At 40.9% G+C, this 19628-nt stretch overlaps 1 protein-coding gene across 6 annotated transcripts in view; it reads right to left on the bottom strand.

Annotated features, from left to right (window-relative positions):
* MRTFB (myocardin related transcription factor B) overlaps positions 1–19628 on the bottom strand; it is a 66382-nt gene that overhangs the window by 35177 nt on the left and 11577 nt on the right. For 5 of the 6 annotated variants that reach the window (XM_074553041.1, XM_074553043.1, XM_074553042.1 and 2 more), the window contains one exon: positions 14283–14456. In XM_074553041.1, the coding sequence (XP_074409142.1) occupies positions 14283–14436 (154 nt within the window). In that variant the 5' untranslated portion in view covers positions 14437–14456. Of the gene's footprint in view, positions 1–3467; positions 3608–14282; positions 14457–19628 lie in introns of those variants that run through there. The other variant, XM_005487661.4, reaches the window with a different exon arrangement.

Below are 19628 nucleotides of genomic sequence, written 5' to 3'. Positions count from 1 at the left end.
ATTGTATTTCAAGGTGGAAATAAAATTTCCTTCCTGGCTAGTTTTTTTTTTTTAAATTAGAGTAGCCTGCAGGCAACTGGTAACTTTGAAACTCAGATTATGATATGAAAAATATGGTGCAAACAAACTGGAATTCAGCCTCCTTTTAAATCCCACCTAATCACCAGACTGATCTGTTTCACCAATTTAATACTGTGTCTTCAGGAGTTCTGTATGGTCATACAGCTCATCCATCTTTGTACTGAAACAACTCAGGGTATAAAACAAGATCTCCTCAGCTCTCTCCAGTGCTGTTGGAAACCTTTCAATCTGCAGTCCAGATATATTCCCAGGTCCCAATAGGTGCACTGTTTGATGGCACTGAATATTCCTTAGTAACTGTATGCACATTTAAGGCTTTTCACTTGAATTTTCCAAGTGTTTTGGTTGCTTACTTGACAGTGCTACAAGATGCTGCAGGAGGTGCAGTCAATGGTACAGGAATTTCTGAAAAAGCTGTTTAGTTAGCACTGTGTGGTTCACCTCAGAGACAGAAAATATATTTGTTCCTTGCTCATAACAAAGGTAATTTTGATCAGACAGATAAAAGTAAGAACTTTTTTTACAAAAAAGGTAATATGCAACAACAGTATCTGAGCTGTTTACAAGAAGTAAGTAGGATAATTAAGAGGATTCCCTCCCATGCTACAGGATGCTATAATGTGTATCAATAGCCTAAGGAAAGAAAAAGTTCAGCTTTGCAATCTAAACTGCTAATCTCCTTAATATTAATTTGCTGAAGACAGTGTTATTGGTTTTGCTTCCACCAAAAATCCCTTTTCTTATAAAGAAATACTAAGTAAAAAATATTGCACCTTGCAGTTCTCTTAAGGTACTCATTGCTGAAATAAACACTGCACTATCTCAGGAATTTTACATTTACCAAACCTGTGCAAAGTAGCTTATGAAACAAAGGTGCATTTTTAATTGGATCTCTACATAATTACATTTTTAATTTTTCCAAGTTTTATAATTCATATATCATATTTTAAGTATTTTTGTGTCCTAAGAAAGAAATATTTGAGAATTCACGTGGCAAAACCAGCCACATCATTTTAAGGAGGAAGAAAGGAGGAGAAAAGATGAGAGCAAAAAAAAGAGAGACAGAATGGCACAAGCTAATTTAGAAATACTGTTCTGTAAAATAAGTTATCCTACAATTTATGTTTTTAAAAAAGTAAAATCTGTTACCTGTAGTATTATTTAAATAGGATTAAACTAACAACTGCAACTGAATTTTTAAAAATCTATAAAATGTCTGAACTACATATTTCATAACATAATGAACTGGAAACATGAAGCTCTGTTTTAGTCCCTCTAGATGTAAATCAAGAAGATTTGGAGTGTTTTCAATAATTCATTCTATATACCACAAGAAAGAAAAAGATTCTTTTTCTAAGCTTTAGAAGGAGGAAAGGCTGGAAGAGGAGATCCTGTAGTCAATCAAACTCTCAAGAAGAGGTTCATTATTTTAATCATTACATTGCCAAACTTGGGAGAGATAAAAGAATAAGATATATTCACTGGGGAAAGTAAAAATGGAGAACAGGTACTAAAACAGAGAAAAGGAAGCAAAGATAGTGATTATGGAAAACATATCTTCTTGTATGCAGTGAATAATTTAAGCTCTCAAATATTAATGAATTTAGACTGGCAGAGTATCCCATAATTGCAGGTTTTTTGCTACTCTGACAGACCATCATTACTGTAATGTACATTCTTTCATCCACTTTCTCCAGAACTGACATGCTTGAAGAGGCCTGAAGATAATCATTGCTGTGGTTACTCATCAGCCCACCTACACTACCCACCCTGCTGCCTTTGCCATGTTTTTCTGCCCTTGCTTTCTCGGTAGCTTACCCCAGACAGGTTTTGTTTCTGTCCTACATCACTGCCCACCCCTGTGACCCTCCTGGCCCCCTTCTCTCGCTGCTGTCCCCAGAGCCTCAGCAGCAGCAGCAGGGCTTTAACTGGGCTGCTCTGAGTTGGGAGGCAAAAGCACCCGAGGCAGAGGCACTGCCGGCCCTTCCTTTCATCACTGTCTCCCAGGCAGGACTTCCCTGCCACAAGGGAGGCAGAGCTGTTCTGCTCTCAGCCACGGCCACAGGCAGCAACACCAACCTCTCAGTACCTTCCCAACCTCTCAGTACCTTCCTGATCACCAACACACCTTCAGTACCAGTACCCTGCACAAAGATCAGGCTAAGTAATGGGGGGCATTAAAGCTAAGTAATAGGCGTTTAAAACTAACCTGTCAAGTACTGAATTTAATACTGAATATGGGCTATCTTTTTGCCAATTTAAACACTGTTAAGATCCAAATTTAGAAAAAGAAATGGACAAAAACCCCAAACAAACCCAGCATTTAAATTCTAATAAAGGCAGTATCTCATCTAGAACTCTTGCCACCACACCAAGGGAGAAATCTCTGAATCACCAGACAATCCAGAGGTATCTGGAGGAAAAGCCAAAGCAGAGTGCTGTAAAAGGAAAGCAGGAGTTTTGTCTACTACAAATGCAGTTTGTGTCCTATTGATTAAGCAGCTGGAGCTGAGCCCAGAGCTGCCAGAGCCGGGTGTGTTACTGCTGCCGCGTCCGACGGCTCTGGGCAGGGCGGCAGCCGCCCGCCCTCCAGAGGTCTCTGCCTTCTCCTCCTTCACGCCGGCCAGCGGGAGGAATCCTGCCCGCAGGAGTAAAACAATTCCCCTGTCTCAGCAGCATTATTGCCTCAGCTTAACAGAGATTATTTCAAATGAATCTCATATAGTTCTATTTGTCAGCTTTGAACGATATTCCAAATATTCTCAGACTACTGCTATTTTAGAAACTAATGCCCGTGCATTTTATCAGTTTAATGCCCAGCTGAAATCTAATAATTTAAAAAGACATAATGTGGTTTGAAAAGCACACTTCTCAAAACCAGAATCAAATCTAATTTGATGTATAAGGGGAGAAAAGAATTCCAAAGAAAGAAAAGAGCTGAGAAAAGCACTGTTGAAAATGAGGTAACAATATGTTTAATACTAAAGGTGCAGGGGGTTTTATTTTGACATGCTATATTTAATGATGTTTATTTCATTAGATTTATTTCAATAGAGACATTTTGAAGCGCTTTGTGCAATATTTACAGGACAATTTCAGAGTCCTTCATTAATTCAGCACTAAGTGATACCCTGAAAAGACTACTTGATTGCTCATTTTTCTTCATACTACAATTCCTATCAAACTATTATCATCATCATTATTATACTAGTCTCAGGTAAAATATAAATTCAGCTTTTAGAGGGTTTCTTTTTCAGAGGGAAAACAATACCTCATTTAATGTACAAAAACTCTTTCTGACCTACAGCATTAAATCAGGCATGCTGGTGAACTGAACGTGCCCAGGACTTGTGCATTCTCTGTCCCCCAAGCAGCAAGTGACTGACCTTCCTTGAGACTTTTCTGGCTGCTCCCCTCAAGGCATTCCTTCTCCTTCAGTGGCTTAAGATCTCCTGCAGGTAAGATCTCGGAAAAGCCCTGCTGCTGTTTCTTGGAGCTATCGATCATGGTGGGAATCCTTTAAAATAGCAACATCCAGCACCGAAAAAATCGCAGGCCGCGGTGGGCAGCGGTGCAGCGCGCTCGGCACGGGGCCGGCCGCGGGCTCCTACGGCAGCAGCAGCCCGGGCACCGCCGCGCCGCCCATGGCGCTGCCCCGGCTCGGCTCGGCTCGGCTCAGCCCAGCCCGGCTCAGCCCACCACGGCACGGCTCGTCTCAGTTACCCCGGCTCGGCTCAGTTGGCTGTGGCCGCTCCGAGCCCGCAGCCCGCTCTCAGCGCGGCACCGAGCATGTGAAGCCGAACTCCCAAAGCCCGCCTCTCCTCCCAGGCAGACACTCCTCCTATGCCTGGAGTTACGCTCGCTTCCTCTGCACATTGGTGTTCAATGTGCAGCTCGGTGGTCAATCATCTGACAAAGAATGAGTCAAGCGGTTAAAAATAAATCCAGCAGTTGCTGGAGAGCATTCGCTGATACCTAAGACAAACTACTGCTGAGGTCCCGCTCCCTTTCCCCCCTTCCTTTTCCCTGCCCCCACTCCTCAGAACACTGCTGCAGGCAGCAGAAATATTTCATCTTTGCCTGACCGGCACATTCATTACTCATTAAGTTTCACCCGTAAACAAAGCTGCACAGCGGGATTTGAAAATGTTACAGTTATGTTAAGGAACCTTCCCACCCATCAACCCCAGGACTGGTTCCAGAGACATGTACCTAGCAGAGGTAACTGGGAAAACCAGTGATTATTTCCATGCCTTCCTGCAGAGTATGAGAGCCTCTGTTCCTTGTTGTAAAAATCTAAGCCCCGAGTATTTTATTATTTTCCTTTTTGCATTAGTTACACATCTCATTATTCCCAACAGTTTCAGGAGTATTTCCTCCCACAGCTTCTGATCTGCCATTCTCTGCAGCATATCCCATTTATCTTACATGAGTCATCAACTTCAGTGTCAACCTGGAAGATTTCAGGGAAATGGATCCCCTCTAATTACCTGGCATTGGCCATAAGGGAACAGCAGACGAGTCTGCATTTAATTTCCTGTACTTAGAAAAAAGAAACTATACATAATGTTTAAGAGTCTCTACATGTCAGCTAGGAATTCTGGCAGGTGTATTTTCCCTTCCCTTTGGCCTAAAAATGCTATCATTGCACACATTTTCCGCACCTCTACTTTGTATTTTAAATCCTTCAACCTGAAATTATAAAGGATATCTCCATTCAGATAAAATGTTTCACTTCCATAGAATCAGATTTGAAAATATCTATATACAATGAGATACAGAATTTTTAGAAATGGAAACTAGAAAAAAACCCCATCTTTTCCTCTTTGGATCTTTCTACAAGGCAGCCACTGAGCACTGAGTGTTCACCTTGGCAGTGCACTGCCAGGGCAAGTGACACCACGGGCTGTGGAGCTGCCTGGCCCAGCCAGCACGATTTGGAAGCCTCTCCCTGTTTGCCTCTGCTGGGAGAAGGAGACCTAGATCTGCTCAGAACTGCACACTCCAAGGAGGAGTGAGCTCACCAGGCTTTAGCCACCTCTTGACATGTAAGGAGCTGACAATACAGGCAAAAAACTCTTTGCAGCATGAGTGATTTGAGGCCACTCTCCCAGCCTAAAAATCAGTTGTCTGCACATCATTTGTATAAAAATTATCAGCTTAAATTATCTGCTTAAAGACAAGTTACAGACTATTCCAATACATTTGCTTTTGCAGTGATTTTTACTGAACACAAGGAAAAAATACTGTGGAAAAGCTCCTTTATAAATCAAATTAACTTCCTCAGCTGAACACTTGCCTGCAGCTGAACACTTACTGTGCATAAGAAACAAAACTACTGTTGAGAAACTCCACACATTCAGAAAATAAAACAGACAAGCAGAATACAAACACATACTACTTAAACACTCATTAAACTCTGACACAGTCAATAAACAGAGTATTACACACTTACTGACATAACAGATTATAACTCCACATTTTTCTTGTACCAAGAGAGAAGTTAATTGTTTGGATTGATTAATTATATTCTAACAGTATAACAATATATAACAGCACAAATTGTTTTATGAAAAGGGTACAGTGCACTTCACACACTCTGATTTCCCATTGATTCAAAAAACAGTATTTTGAAATTTAAAAAAATTCCATGCCCTAATGAGGACGTGTGTAATTAAAGGTGCCAGAGAAAGACATTCTTCCAACACCATATTTCTGAAGGAAGTTCTATCCATTCCTATCCCTTTACAGTGCCTGATATAAACTGAGAGTACCCAGTGCTCAGGTGAAAGCTGAGCACAGTAACAGCAGCTGGGTGGGTGCAGTTCAAGCCTGCAGGAGCATTTCTCTTGTTCAGAAAGTTGATCTTAGCTAGGAGTTGGTGCTGTCCAACTCTCCTCCCCCTTTCCCCCACAGCAGATCAATGTGCTTTTGCTTCAGCTACTTGAAGTTATACCTCATATTCTGCTTCAATTTCACCTCTTAGTTCAATACAAGCTTAAAACAGAGATGAAAATTTTAGAAGACCTTTAAGAAGTCTGATCAAAATCTCAACAGTAACATCCAAAATCCTTAGTATGAAAAGTGGGAATTACAGATTTTATGAAAAATAAGAATGAGGAAATTCTTGTACAGACTAGGAGAGATGAAAGGTCAAAATGATGCTGTGCATTTTTCATGTAACCAAATACTGCCACTGCCAATATTGCTATACAATATGGAATAGCTGGGTGAGGGCAGACATAACAAATGAAGACAAAGAAAAGATGCATTTGAAGAAGGAAATAGTTCTGCTCCAGATTCAGTTATACAGTGAATATGGAGAATATCTCGATATTCTGCTCAGGGATAAGTTCCTCTTAAATCCCTGCATGAAGAATAACATTCCTCTCCCACATAATGAAAAAATATTCCTATTCCAACAACCTTTTGTTTTCCCAGCAGTCTTGAATATACCTTAATCCAAGCTCAATTGATAACTTGGTTTTACTGGTTATTTGAGTGTGCAACAATATAGTTCTTATATTTTTAGTGATAAGCCTTCAAAGAAAAACTAATCATCATCTCAATGTGTCTGTTGGAAAAGTCTAAAACTCTGGGACAGCTTCACAGGCTCACAGGCACCTGGAGGCATCTCACAATTCCCAGCTCCACAGCACTGCAACCCGGGCAAAGTGCCTGTTCCTATGATGGGCTTGGTCAGCACTCCTGAGAGCTGCACCAGAAGGAACAGAACCACTGTTAGCACCTTCCTGTACCAAACCCCCCTGCTCCCTACCGGTACCCAGGTGCTCCCTGAGCAGGTCCATGTGAACCCAGGCAGTGCTGCCCCCAGTGCTCACCCACTGCCAGTTAGGGACTCCTCCTTCCCTGCCAAATGAAATGAATTTGGAACTCCTCTAGAATGGCTCACATATGTTCTTACCTGTGACTGCTAAAGCACCACAATGACTCCTCAGATTTACTCATGCACTTTCAAATTTGATGGTAATTTTTTAAGCTCTTATGAAATGGCAGAATTTCTGTCATGAACCACTACCACCACACACACACTGAACACACTGCTGGTGTTTGGGCAGTATCTGCCTTGAAGATTGTTTTGACAGATAAAACTGCTTTGTATTTCAGTTACTTTTGTTGTTGGTTTTAAAGGACCATGATTTCTAAAATTGTGACTTTACAGGTGGGAACTCAGCACCTTCCCACTCAAGTCACCCATTCTGGCCTACCACAAAAAATCCTCTATTGTAAGTATTAGTGAAACAACAGCAGCAACTTGTTTTTTCTTTGACTACTCTTTATTTTAGCAGTAATACAGTGAATAGAACAACCCATGAATTACACAATATAAATCAGGGTCAGAAAGAGCTTGGGATCTTACAACTTCACTCAGAGTGTGAAAAGATTTTGTGTTCAGTGTCTAAAAGTGACCTGGAATTTGGATTGTCATTTGAAATTGATGGCATTGTTAAAAACAGGCAGAAAACTTTTTCAAATTGAAAATTTTTCTTTTTCTCTTTCTGCTGCTGACTATTTAAATGGAGAATGTTTTGTAATAGAGAGAACTACTCATTTCCAAACTAAACATTGGACATAAAACCTCTGCAATTTGAGCATGTACCTGTTTCAAATGAGCTGTTTTTAACATTACAAATAGCAAAATGAAACTGAGACTCACAGAGAAACCTATAATGACCTAGAAACAAAACTTGTGGCTGAGAGACTGGTTTCTATCAAACAACAAAACCAAAGTATCTCTTCCAGCTGAAAGAAAATCTGGAGTCCTGCATCTTGTATTTTTCAGTTACAGGTTTGAACTCTGTTACAAACTGCATCAGTGTATCCAAACCAGAAGCTGAAGTAAAAGACACACAACAAGCTCTTGGTTTCAGTGAAAATGAAATGTTAGAATTTGCAATATTTTCAGAGGGCAGAAGTACCTCTCATTTGAATTTCAATTACAGTTGAATATACTGCATAAGAGTGGGTGAAATGAAGAAAAAAGGCCTCAGAATGGAACATTTCTGTCAGTTTCATAAGCCAGAATCTCATTTAAGAGCAATGTATTGCACAAGTTTTTCACAAACATTTGCTTTACATCTAAGGTCATCAGCACTTGTTCCTTCCATTCTTCTGCAGCACAGACTCCACGTGTTCTGCCAACCTTCAGCCTACAGCACAAGTGTTATTTAAAAGGTGCAAGTGTCAGTAGATAGAAACTAAAATTCCCAAGTACAGGAGGAAGCAATGCAGCCCCAGGTACCTTCCCAGTGCCTGCCTGTCTGCCCCTCACAACAAACCCGTATCTGGGTGCAGCATCAGTGATGTGCTGAGTGACATCACTGACTGGGAGCTGCTTCACAGCCTCATTAAACACCCAGTAACTAAGCAACAATTGCTTTAACAGTACATTCCAACTTTCACATCATATGGAACTCATTCCTTTGCAATCCCATCAAAAAGAAAAACAAAACCAAACCAAATGCCCTTGGGTGTTTAAACTCTTTCACTACCATAATAACATTTTCAAGTGGGAAAGAAGCCTAATTACTCAAATATCTATTTCACCTTGGCTTTACATACACCTTGATGAATATCTTGGTGCTTTATATTCTGTTAGGATAATCGAGTTCTTGATCATGGTGTAATAGTTTCTTCACACAGGAAAATAGTGCTCTGACTACACAAACTAAAGCATCAGTTTACATAACCCCTATTATAACTTATTCTATTACTTCTATAAACATTAAGAACATTACTTCAAATTATTAATTAAGGGGAATTGTTTTGGGGCAGCTCTGTTCTGCCTAAATTCTCCACCATTGTGGCAATAAAGACCCAAACAACACAAATAATGGTCACCATCTACCTCAGTCACCCTTCCCAGAAAAATACCAACCACTTACAGTGATGTCAAATTTATAAGTCTGCATGTTCTTCTACTCCCACTAAAACCCACACAAATTCCTTTTAAGGGAGGACATATGTTGGCAGTGTTCACTGCTTAAATGAAAACCACCTTCCATTTGGTCTTACCCATATACACATCTACATTAATAAATATTTTTAAAATGTGTATATAGAGTACATTAAAATGTGCATTTTTGTATATGTTTAACTACACAGATCTACATTTAACTGCATATATATATCCTGTAGAGGACAATATTTAGTCATCCACTGTGCTACCTCTGATTTGCACAAGTTGCCTACAGTAAGTGCTGCACACCAATCACCAGTTCTGTTTGCTCCCTGTCACCTTCTCGTAGTGGCTCTGTCACAAACTGACACTTCAGCGACCACATCTGCAGTCAGGACTTAGTTCTAACAAATTAAAACAATTATACAATGGAATTTAAAATTAACTCAACATTCTTTTCTAGCTATGCATTTAGTTATGCACAAGGAATTTCAAGAAAAAAGGTCAGAATAAGACAGTTTGATCAAGTGATCTCTTTAAAGGAAAACATGCTTTCTGTATCTCCTGTAATCACTCAAATGCCAGCCCTCAAACAGGATTTCACATATACCAGATGCCTTGAATTGAGTCAGTCACAGGTCATGTCTCCTGTGTTAATCTCTTCACAATAAGCAGATAATTAAAAAAAATAAGATCTATAAATCAAACTAAAATGATGGAATGTTTGTTTAGAAGTTTACCAAATGGAATGACCCTGCTGGAATTCTTTCATGTAGCCTGTGAAAATGTCAGAATATATTCCATTTAAGAGGTCACAGTCCCTAGAGATCTCTGAGTTTTGGCTTGTGTGTCTTTTCACATGCTTTAATATTTGAAAATTGTTCCTTGTAGACACTGACTGATGGCCTGGGAATGCTAGGATTGTGGGAACTGGCAGTACCAGTGACAAAGACAGACTCAGTGGGAAATCAGTACCTACTCGGTTTGCGCTCTCCTCTCGAACAGACAGGATGCATTCAGATACTTACAGGGAGACAAAGGGACTTCTGCTTTTCTCTACTGACATGTTAAAAAACCAAACAAAACCCCAAAAATAAACTCCTCCAAAAAACAGAGCACTACCAAAAAAACCAAAGCATAAAGACAAATATACATTAATTACAATATGCTGCGTGTTCTTAGCAAAGATTATTTCATAGAATATTTGCAATGGATGTTCCATGGGCTTTTAAAACCTTAATGGAAAGACAAACCCCAGAATATCAGGCTGGCAGCAGCCTCTTGAGATCCCCTGGCCCAAGTCCTGCCGGAGCAGGGTCAGCTGGATCAGGCTTGCCCAGGACAGTGTCCACTCTGATTTTTAGTATTTCCATGGGTGGAGATTGCACAGCCTCTCTGGACTGTATACACACATTATTTATGACTGCACTATAAATGCACACACACATTTCTACTGTAAGCTTACAGAAATTGTGCACTTCTTTATCTAGATTGGCCTTTCAGGATACATTTTCTTTGAGGTCTGGTTTGTGGGGGATTTTTATGTTTGGTTTGTTGATGTTATTGTTGGTGGTGGTGCTGTTAATGCTGTTAATCAGAATATCTGCATGCTGTTTTCCAGATCTCACTGCTTTCAGCTTAGTGATTATGAAACTGCAGAATTTAAGATGATTTTTCAATTACATTCCCTGCCAAGCTATTATTTTAATCAGAACTAAGTTTTCCATTTGTTATTCTCTAGTCTTTCCACTAGCCATCTTTTCTACACTGTCTCTCCCAGCTCTCTAAAGAAAAATTCTAAGCACAGTGACCTACCTATATATCATTACAAGGGGAAAAAGCACCGAATCACTGATCTCAGAGGAACAGAGAAAAACCTGTCATACACAGATGCAAGAAGAATGTCCCAAATCTCACCTGATTCCCTAATATCAAAGCGCAGTTCAAATCTATTAATTGCACAGAGGATTGAGAATTTTTTCAGAAGCCATAAAACTATGCCAAGAATGCATGTTACCAGTGCTCCATACCGGGAGAGTGGAAGACAAGAGATAACAGGCAAAATAATACACCACAACTCTTAGATGCCAGAAAAAATCCCTTGGATCATCAAATTTATTTAAGTAATACCATTAGGTTAAGTGGGATGTGGATTTCATTCAGTTATTTTAAGAACTGTGTCTCCCAGCTGACTTGACTGGTCCCTTAGGAGGACTCAATATACACCATTTGGAGTATTTGTTTTTGTTTGGGTTTGTGTTGGGTTTTGCATGTGTGTGTGTTCCACCTACCCCTGAATTCCCCACAGTACCCCACAAGCTCTGCAGCCCCACAGGAAGCTGCAATTCTCACCTGACCTTCGGTGCCTCAGGGTCTCTGCTCCTGAGCGTCCCTGTCCTTACACAGCCAGGGGCAGTTTTCTCCTAATTGAGATTTTACCAGTCTTACTTTTACTTTAAGGTGTTCACTGTCCCAAGGCTTTTTTTCTCCAAAATATCCAAGACTCTTGGTTCTTCTCTCAGTTAGCCCAATTCTGCTGGAGAACAGCTGCACAACCCCAAAGAGAAGCAGAAGCAATCCCATTCCTGTGCTGGCTGTGAGTTTGGAGGAGCAGACACCTCACAGACCCCACTGCCTGGAACAGAACTGCTTCTCCACACCACACAAAGGGCAGGGAATGGACACACTCTCCTTCTGACAGGATTCATGGCCAAAATGCAGAGCCAAAGGGGCCTCAATGGCCCTGACAGGTGCCAGCCACTTATCCACTCATTTTACAAAAATATAACCAGGCTCTCACCTGTGGATGACAACTGCACAAGAGCAACTTACAGATCTCTTTTTCAGAAACTAGTAGCCACTGTCACAAGAAGAGTTTGGCACAATGAGATAGTCAAGGAAGCCACTGCAGAGCCAAGAGAGGCTGCTGTAATACACAAGGAGCTTTCTATTTTACATGTACCTGGAAATAATGATTGCATGGCTCCTCACACCCAGTCCTTCACAGCTCCCTCTTCCAGCCAAAGTGGCATGCTCACCAGCTCTGGAAAAGTATTAATTCAGCATGCAAATACCTCTGGTCATGCACTGCTTCCTTTTTCTGATGGTATCTACCTGTGCAATCCCTTCCCATCATTTGGCTCTGGAACAGCAGGTTGGAAAGCTGCAGGCAGCATCATTCCCATCCACCCTCCTGCTGTCAGCAGCAGACAGCCCATCCTTCCCTCCCTTGCCACCCCCTGGCTCTCAGACAGGAGCTCATGAAACTCTGGTCCAGTGTGTGGGCAGCACAGTGTTCTGACTGGTACTTGGGCCGTGCCACGCTGCTGCTCTTCTTGTCAGCTTCCTCCACCAGAGCCCAACTCAACACCCAGCATCAGTCTTCTCCTGCTTCCAAAGAGCCTCAGCCATGTCACTTTTCCTCCAAGCTGTCCTTCCTAAGGACAAAGCATCGTGCCTAAAAAGCACATCCTGGACCCAGCCTGGTGTCCTTCAGGCAGGGATGCAAACGCAGAACCTTTTCCCAAACTCCCTGTACGTGAGCAGGCCCACTGCTCATGAGAGAGACTGTACACTCATGGCTGTCATGAGATCACAGACACATCTCTGTCATCACTCAGGAGGTGACAAGTGTGAAGAGCAGAACCAATGAAATAGGAACTTTTGCTGCTTTTTAGCAAGTGGAGCAAGAGTCGCCTCCAGAGAACAGGCATGGAAAAGCACTGCAATACACAGGGCACATGCTTACATGATCACTGCACTGAATGTACTGCCTAATTATCCAGAAAGATGCAGACTAATGAGAACCTGAAATTACTTTCATTAGTATTGCCCACAGCCATGAACTTGAAAACAGCTCAAATGAAATAGGAGAACCTTAAAATTATGACAGTCCAGGAAACTGCCATGTAACATCCACCTCCCAAAATTATCCATTTGTCTTTGTTCAGGGAGTAAATACCTGCATGTAATGAGTGACTAGAAAATCTCAAGCTGCTAATGCACTCCAACTGTTTTGTTATTGATCCTCTGCTGGAAGTTAAAACCTCTTTGACAGAGTTGGCACAGCACATAAATGCTCCTTTGTAAACTCAAGGGACAGTAATTCCACTGGAGCTTAAGCTAACCATGAGAATCTGCAGCAAACCCACCGAGCTCAGCTCACCCGAATTCTTACTCCTGCTTTGCTCTGTGACTGAGATCTCTGGGGCAGAGGGCAGGGGAGAGGAGGAAAATGTGAAAAAGGAGAAGGGAGTAACAGCTCCAGTGACTGCTGGCTCACCCAGGCATGCTGTGATTACCTCCATGGTAAACAAAACCAAACCAGAGCAGAAGCCTCCTACCCTTGCAGTGACATTGGAAAAGCTGGAAACACGGTTTCTGTACTAACTTGTGCAAGTCAGCTTAACAGCACCGCAGAACAACACTAGAACAGTTCAGCCTCCTACGGGACCACTGCCAAAAGACTCATTCAAGTAAACAAAAGGTTTAAAGGATCACTACCAGAGCTCACAGTAAGCATAATGCTTCCTGCATGAAAATATCCTACCAAAAAATACCTTTAAACATTTCAGAATTTTTTAAAGTGCCACTGTACTTCTATGAACTGCAATCTCTTACACTTATAGACTTTATAAAGTAGTGGCATGCTAAAATACTCTTGCAAATATCCAATTTTTGGTAAAAAGTAAAAATACTAAATTATTTAAACTACTTTAAATGTGAATTCATCAAGTTCAAAGTTCAAATTTGCTTCTGACTTTCATCATTTCTACAAAAAATTGTTTCTAGCCAAATTAACCAACTTTACTAAATCGGAACTTATAGATGAACAATAGTTTGGCCGCTCTGGAGGTTTGACAGGACACAGATACCTACCTCATCCATTTCAGTTTTACAGGAAACTAAGAAAAAACACCTTTTCCAGAAGTATTCTAATATTGAATTAAAATTTGTAGGATAGAATGCAAAACATAAATTATGTATTATTTATGTAGAAAAAAAAAACCCTTATTGAAAATTACCCTTTTTTGTCTGATAATAATACAACTCTCAAAAATATTTCATCAATACTTGTAGTATACACCAGGTGCAGTTTTTAAACTAAAATTTAAAAATCTCCTGAAGTCCATGGCAGGTTCCAGAGCGCCTGCTGCAGCTCCAAGAGCTCCCGGGACCGCGTCCCCAGCACGGCGCAGCACCGGGCCGCGGTCAGAGCGGCGGGGAGGGACCCGCGCGGTCACCGCCCGTCCCCCCGGGCACTGGGTCACCCCTCACTCACCATTCTTGCGCTCGGTGAGGGGCGGCAGGCAGGGGCTGGGCTGCAGCGACAGCCCCCGCAGCTCGTGTGCCACGGCCTCGCTGTGCGGGCTGGGCGCCAGCCGCGCCGGGGGCCCGGGCTCGTCCTCGGCGTCCGCCGGCCCCGCGGGCTCCATCCTGGGCTGGCCTCGGCGCTCTGCGGAAACAACGCGGCTCTGGTCACTCTGTGCTCCGGCGGTACCCACACACGCTTCACACACTGCTCTGCATTCACATCTGGGCCCTGCGCAGTTCCTTCGCACCCAAAATTCACCTTCAGAATTACGGACATTACCTGCCGATCTCGGGGTTGGTAAAAATACAGTCAGGGAATGGATTCAGAGGCAATTTCCAGAAAGCAGGACAGCTCCTCTGCTCACACTGACAGAAACATCACCCCGTGCTCACCCTCACCGCAGCTCCTGTGCCCCACCCTGTGTCCCCACCCGTGTGTCAGCACAACATCCCTTTTTCCCAATAGCTTCTATTAGAGAATGTTGAATTAATATATTATGCTAACATACAAATGGCTTTTAATATTGTCAAGCTCTGCACAACTCTCCTTCAGATCCCAAATCAACGTCAGTATTTATAGAGAACTTCACACCACCAAAGGAGTATATCAGAACTAGTTAATCCTCATTCTGCCCAGTTAGGAAGAATCTTGGCCATCAATATTTTAAAATTAATTTTACTGCACACTAGCTACTTATTGAATAGTTGAAGAAAAGTCCCAATTTACTATAGCCTTCCTTTCTATCATTAGTGTAGTACTTAATCTACAGTAAGGAGAGACAGAAGTATGAATTACTGGTGCAGGCTTTTTATACCTCACAGAACTATCAAGACATTAAAATTTCAATAAATCAATATGGACATCAATGAAGTCCTATTCCTAGACTCTTGTAAACTTGAATGATATGAAATATTAACGACTCAGATCTACAAAAATGAAGAAATGTCTTATTATTGTGAGATTTTTTGTTACTCAGATTTTTTTTCTTAAGAAACACAACTGCTTGACATACTCAGCCTTAAACTTCAAATATTCTGAATATAAACACCACATGTGTTGGGGTGTGTATTCAGAATTTTGAAAATGCAATATATGTTTCAATGATCAATACCAAAATATTTCAAGTGTTAACATATTTAAAAAACCAAGATGACAAACCAAAGAATGGCCTACACTACAAAAGAATAGAGAATGATGTTCTGAAAATGTGAATTGAAAAATAAGAAATATAAGCAAGTACTGCTTGACATACACCTAAACAGAACAATTATCATGGTTAAGTGCATATTTTTCATTATTTTCCCTAGTTACCAACTGGAGCTTTCACATTAAATGAAGACACATTAACTTACTGTTATGCAAGATTTTTCTTCTTTGTTCTTAGCTTCTAGAAGCATAATTTACTCAGCTCTCACTCGATTTCCTGACATTACACTCTCCTCAAACTCCCACTCACTCATACAAATTAAGTACATTATTAACCAAGCAGGTCTCTTCAGAGCAGAATTGAACTGAAAATTTAGCTGCTTTTCTGTTCATATTCACAGCATTTTATCCACAATTTACTAGTTCTGAGTTGCCTTGGAGTCACTTTTCAAAGAGATGAAGCCACGTGAGCTGTATTCATGCTTTTAAACCAGTTGAAATTAATAGAAACACCTTCTTGTACTAAGGCTCAGCATTTGTTATACTGCAGACTGGCTTTGACTCATTTCTTCCCCCATGACAGGTAAGTAAACATCATGCTTTGAATGAAACTAGCTTGGCTTTCACCACATCTACACTGCACTGCAGAATTGGTAACATGTCCATCCCTTCATTTTTAGTTCAGGAATGTACAGAAATGTGGGTTTGTTGTCCAGATCCAACTGAGAACACAGCATGCAATTAAATGATGTTGACTGCAGCACAGCAGCACAACTCAAAACAAGTTTGACTTGTGCTTGATCTGTGGTTTGAACATTAATAGATCAGGTTGGAAGGGACCTTCTGGAGGTCATTCAGTCCATCCCCATCTCATGGCACTACCAGCTCTCAGGAACTTGCCTTGTCAGCTGCTGAAAAGCTCCAAAGCAGGAGATTTCACCACCTGTGGGTAACCTCAGCATGAATGCTCTGCCCACGGGCTTCACACAGGATTTCTTCTGCTGATCATGACTCTCAGGGCCCTGTTTTCACTGTGGTTCCATACAATACATGAATGTCATCATTAGGAAGCCTCCAAATCCTACGTTCTCCAGTGCAGAACTCTAACCCTAATTCTAAACTCTCCAAGTCACAGTAAAGTCCCTGACACTGCACTTCCCTTTTCCTCAATCTTTTAGATAGGCTGCTAAAAACCCAGGTATGTTCTCAAATGATCCTTTAACTTTAGAACAACCCTATTGCTATGTTGCTACATAATCTTTGAACAAAAGACACTCCAGAATTCCCAGAAAGTCTAAATTCCTCAAATTCTTTACTCATATCTCAAATCACATTTTGCTCTCATTTCTTTTTATTATTACTTATGAACTGCTGCTGTATCAGACTACAGAAATATTTCTGAGCTAGGAACAACAAATTCTCTTAACCTTCCCCAGAAAGGAAAACACATCCCCACCCAACATTTCCAGGGTTTTTTTGTAGGGGGAAAAAAAGTCAGTGACCTACATCATGAACATCTGGCATAGATACACTAGGATTCTTACAGCTCCTTACTGAATCAATGAACACAACTTCTAAAAAACATTAGAAAGATGGCAAATTGAAGACTTACAATAATATAAACAATTAATTTTTTTCTTATCTCTTGGCTTATTAGAATCTAATAAAGAATTCATTCAGCTGTTCAACTTTCTGAAGACAGCTCCTGAACTTGGCATCCATGAAATTAAGTCTGCCTTTGGCATAAGGTTTTCCTTATTGATTGAAAAAACTAATTTAGGAACTTAAAAATAACTTTTACAAATATCTTTCCAAACAACCAAACAAAAAAGAAATAAATAAGGACAAAAAAATCTGAAAACATCTCTGTAAACGTATTTTTACACTGCTGCATGTATGATAACAAACCATTACCATTTTCTAGCACACTCATTTCAACAGCTCCAGATGAAAACAGCTGCTTTAGCATCAGGTGCCTGCTACAACCAGCAGCATTTACTTCACATAAAACTCAACTAAATATATGCAGAATATCTCCCATCTATTTCCAGTCTTCAAAAGCCATTTCATTCTGATTTTTCTAATACAACCAACTGTTTGTACATCAGCAATCCAAACACAAAAATGAGTAGTAGAAAATATTTATTCACCTTGTTTAAAATCAAACCCTGTACAACACTTTATCCAGCAACCATCTGCAAAACTAAGAAACCTCTGATTCAGAATGTAAAGCCCATGATACTCTCACATTTTAAAGATAACAATTTGCCTCCCCTTTCTCGTTTGTTTGAAGCCTCCTCAATCCTGAAGAATTATTTCAGATTTGCCATCTGCATTTACAGATGGTAACCATTATCTGTGTAACCCCTCAAATGAAGCAGATCTACACACAAAGTATATTAATAACACAACTGAAACTCAACAGCTAAAACATGTACAGGAAAATAAAATTTTTAAAAATGCATTCTACTAAAGTTTCAATATTCTAATTAACATAATCCAAGAAAGCACCTTTTATACCAGGCTGATCTGACAAAAATCAGTTGTCACTCAAGGGCTTTCCACTTCCTTCCTTGCAACTAAGACACTGAAGTTAAAGTTGTGTGAGCCATTCCTCTGCTCCATTTCTGCTTATGAACTGTTGGAAAGCATAATAGCAACTTATTTCCAGAAACTAAAAATCACATTACTCAATTGTTCCAATAGTCTTAAATGATTACAGGTAGCTGGTTTGGGTTTTTTTTAACATAGAAACAGCAAAATGTTTAATAGTAGAGTGAAAATTAAAAAAAAATATTTTCCTACTTAGCCTTTAGAATACATTATCAAAATAGAATCTGCACCAGCACTGCTAGGAGGCTTCGGTTCACATTTCCCTGACAAGTACATAGGAACAGTGTTCCAGCACTGGCAAACCAGAACTCCTGTACAATGTATGAGCCTTATGTAAGTGTTCTCACAGATTGTAGGTGGTTGCTATCTTCTTAACTGCTGAAGACAAACGCTCCTTTTATTTTTAAACATTTTATCTTCATAAGACAAAATGTATTTCCTTGGAAAAATCTTATCATCTTATACTTCCCTGCTACTTGAGACACCAGAACTGGTATTTTATTTGGCACAAGCTCTGAAATCTGGATGACACTTCAGTAGTAAACCAGCTTTTATTTTAGCAATCTGCTGGAAAATAACAGTTCAAGAATGACAATGCATTCAAGCTTTAGCCAAGTCAACTGGCTGACATTAACACTGCTCACTTACTCACACCTGCAAGGAACCAGTACCCAGTACAGTACTGAATTAACAGTCATCAGATATTAGCAATATCAGCTCCAGGATTTTCAGAATCATGGTGTGAACATGAGCACTCAGTTTCTCCATTTATAAAACTCAGCAAAATTTAAAACTCTAGCAGTTTGTAATATACCAGAATCTTCAGTGGGGAGAATACTAGAAATGTCAAAAGTTGGGTTTGTTTTGTTTTTCTTACCTTTTCCTTCAATGTATCAGAAGACACTAAAAGAGATCCTCAAACAGTGTGAGATCCAGCAGGTTAACCAACAGCTGCCAAAGCAGGCCATTGCATTGAGCTTTTTAGTCTCCCTGTCAGTGCCTGGAAAGACTTGGTGATGTGTGCAGTGGGAACAGTGCTTTCTGACACTGAGGCCCATAAGCACTTTGGGGGCTGTTAGAGTTTTAAATATTCCTTCTATTTGAGCAGTGGGCACTAATGACCTGAGAGAATGTGAGCAGTCACAATGTGAGCCTGACGTGGCAATTCCCCTTCCCTTCTCACGAAGAAGGGCAAGGACTGTGCTTTCAGAACGCAGCAGACCTACCCATGCCTACACAAGCCTACAGCAAACTGCCTTCCTGGGCTGCACACGAGTCCAGTCCAGTGGTCAGAGCCTTGGAATGCTCAGTGTCTCCTTTCCTCCGAGGATCAGCACACATCAGGCCTGAACATAAACAAAGCAGTCGGGAACACTGAGCTCACTGAGGGCGGGAATTGGGAGCTCCAGAGTCACTTCCCGGAGAGGAGCCCTGGGCATGGAACACCACTGCACGGACAGGAAGGGACACAGGCTTTTAAAGGATGGCTCCTCTGGGCGTGCTGCCTATCAGCCAGGGGTAAAGAGAATTACACAAACAAATCATGGCTTGGCT

This window comes from Zonotrichia albicollis, chromosome 16, assembly GCF_047830755.1.
Source record: "Zonotrichia albicollis isolate bZonAlb1 chromosome 16, bZonAlb1.hap1, whole genome shotgun sequence".
In the NCBI taxonomy this organism is placed as follows: Eukaryota; Metazoa; Chordata; class Aves; order Passeriformes; family Passerellidae; genus Zonotrichia; species Zonotrichia albicollis.
Note: the sequence above shows the minus strand (reverse complement) of the source record. Positions and strands in the feature narration are given on the sequence as shown.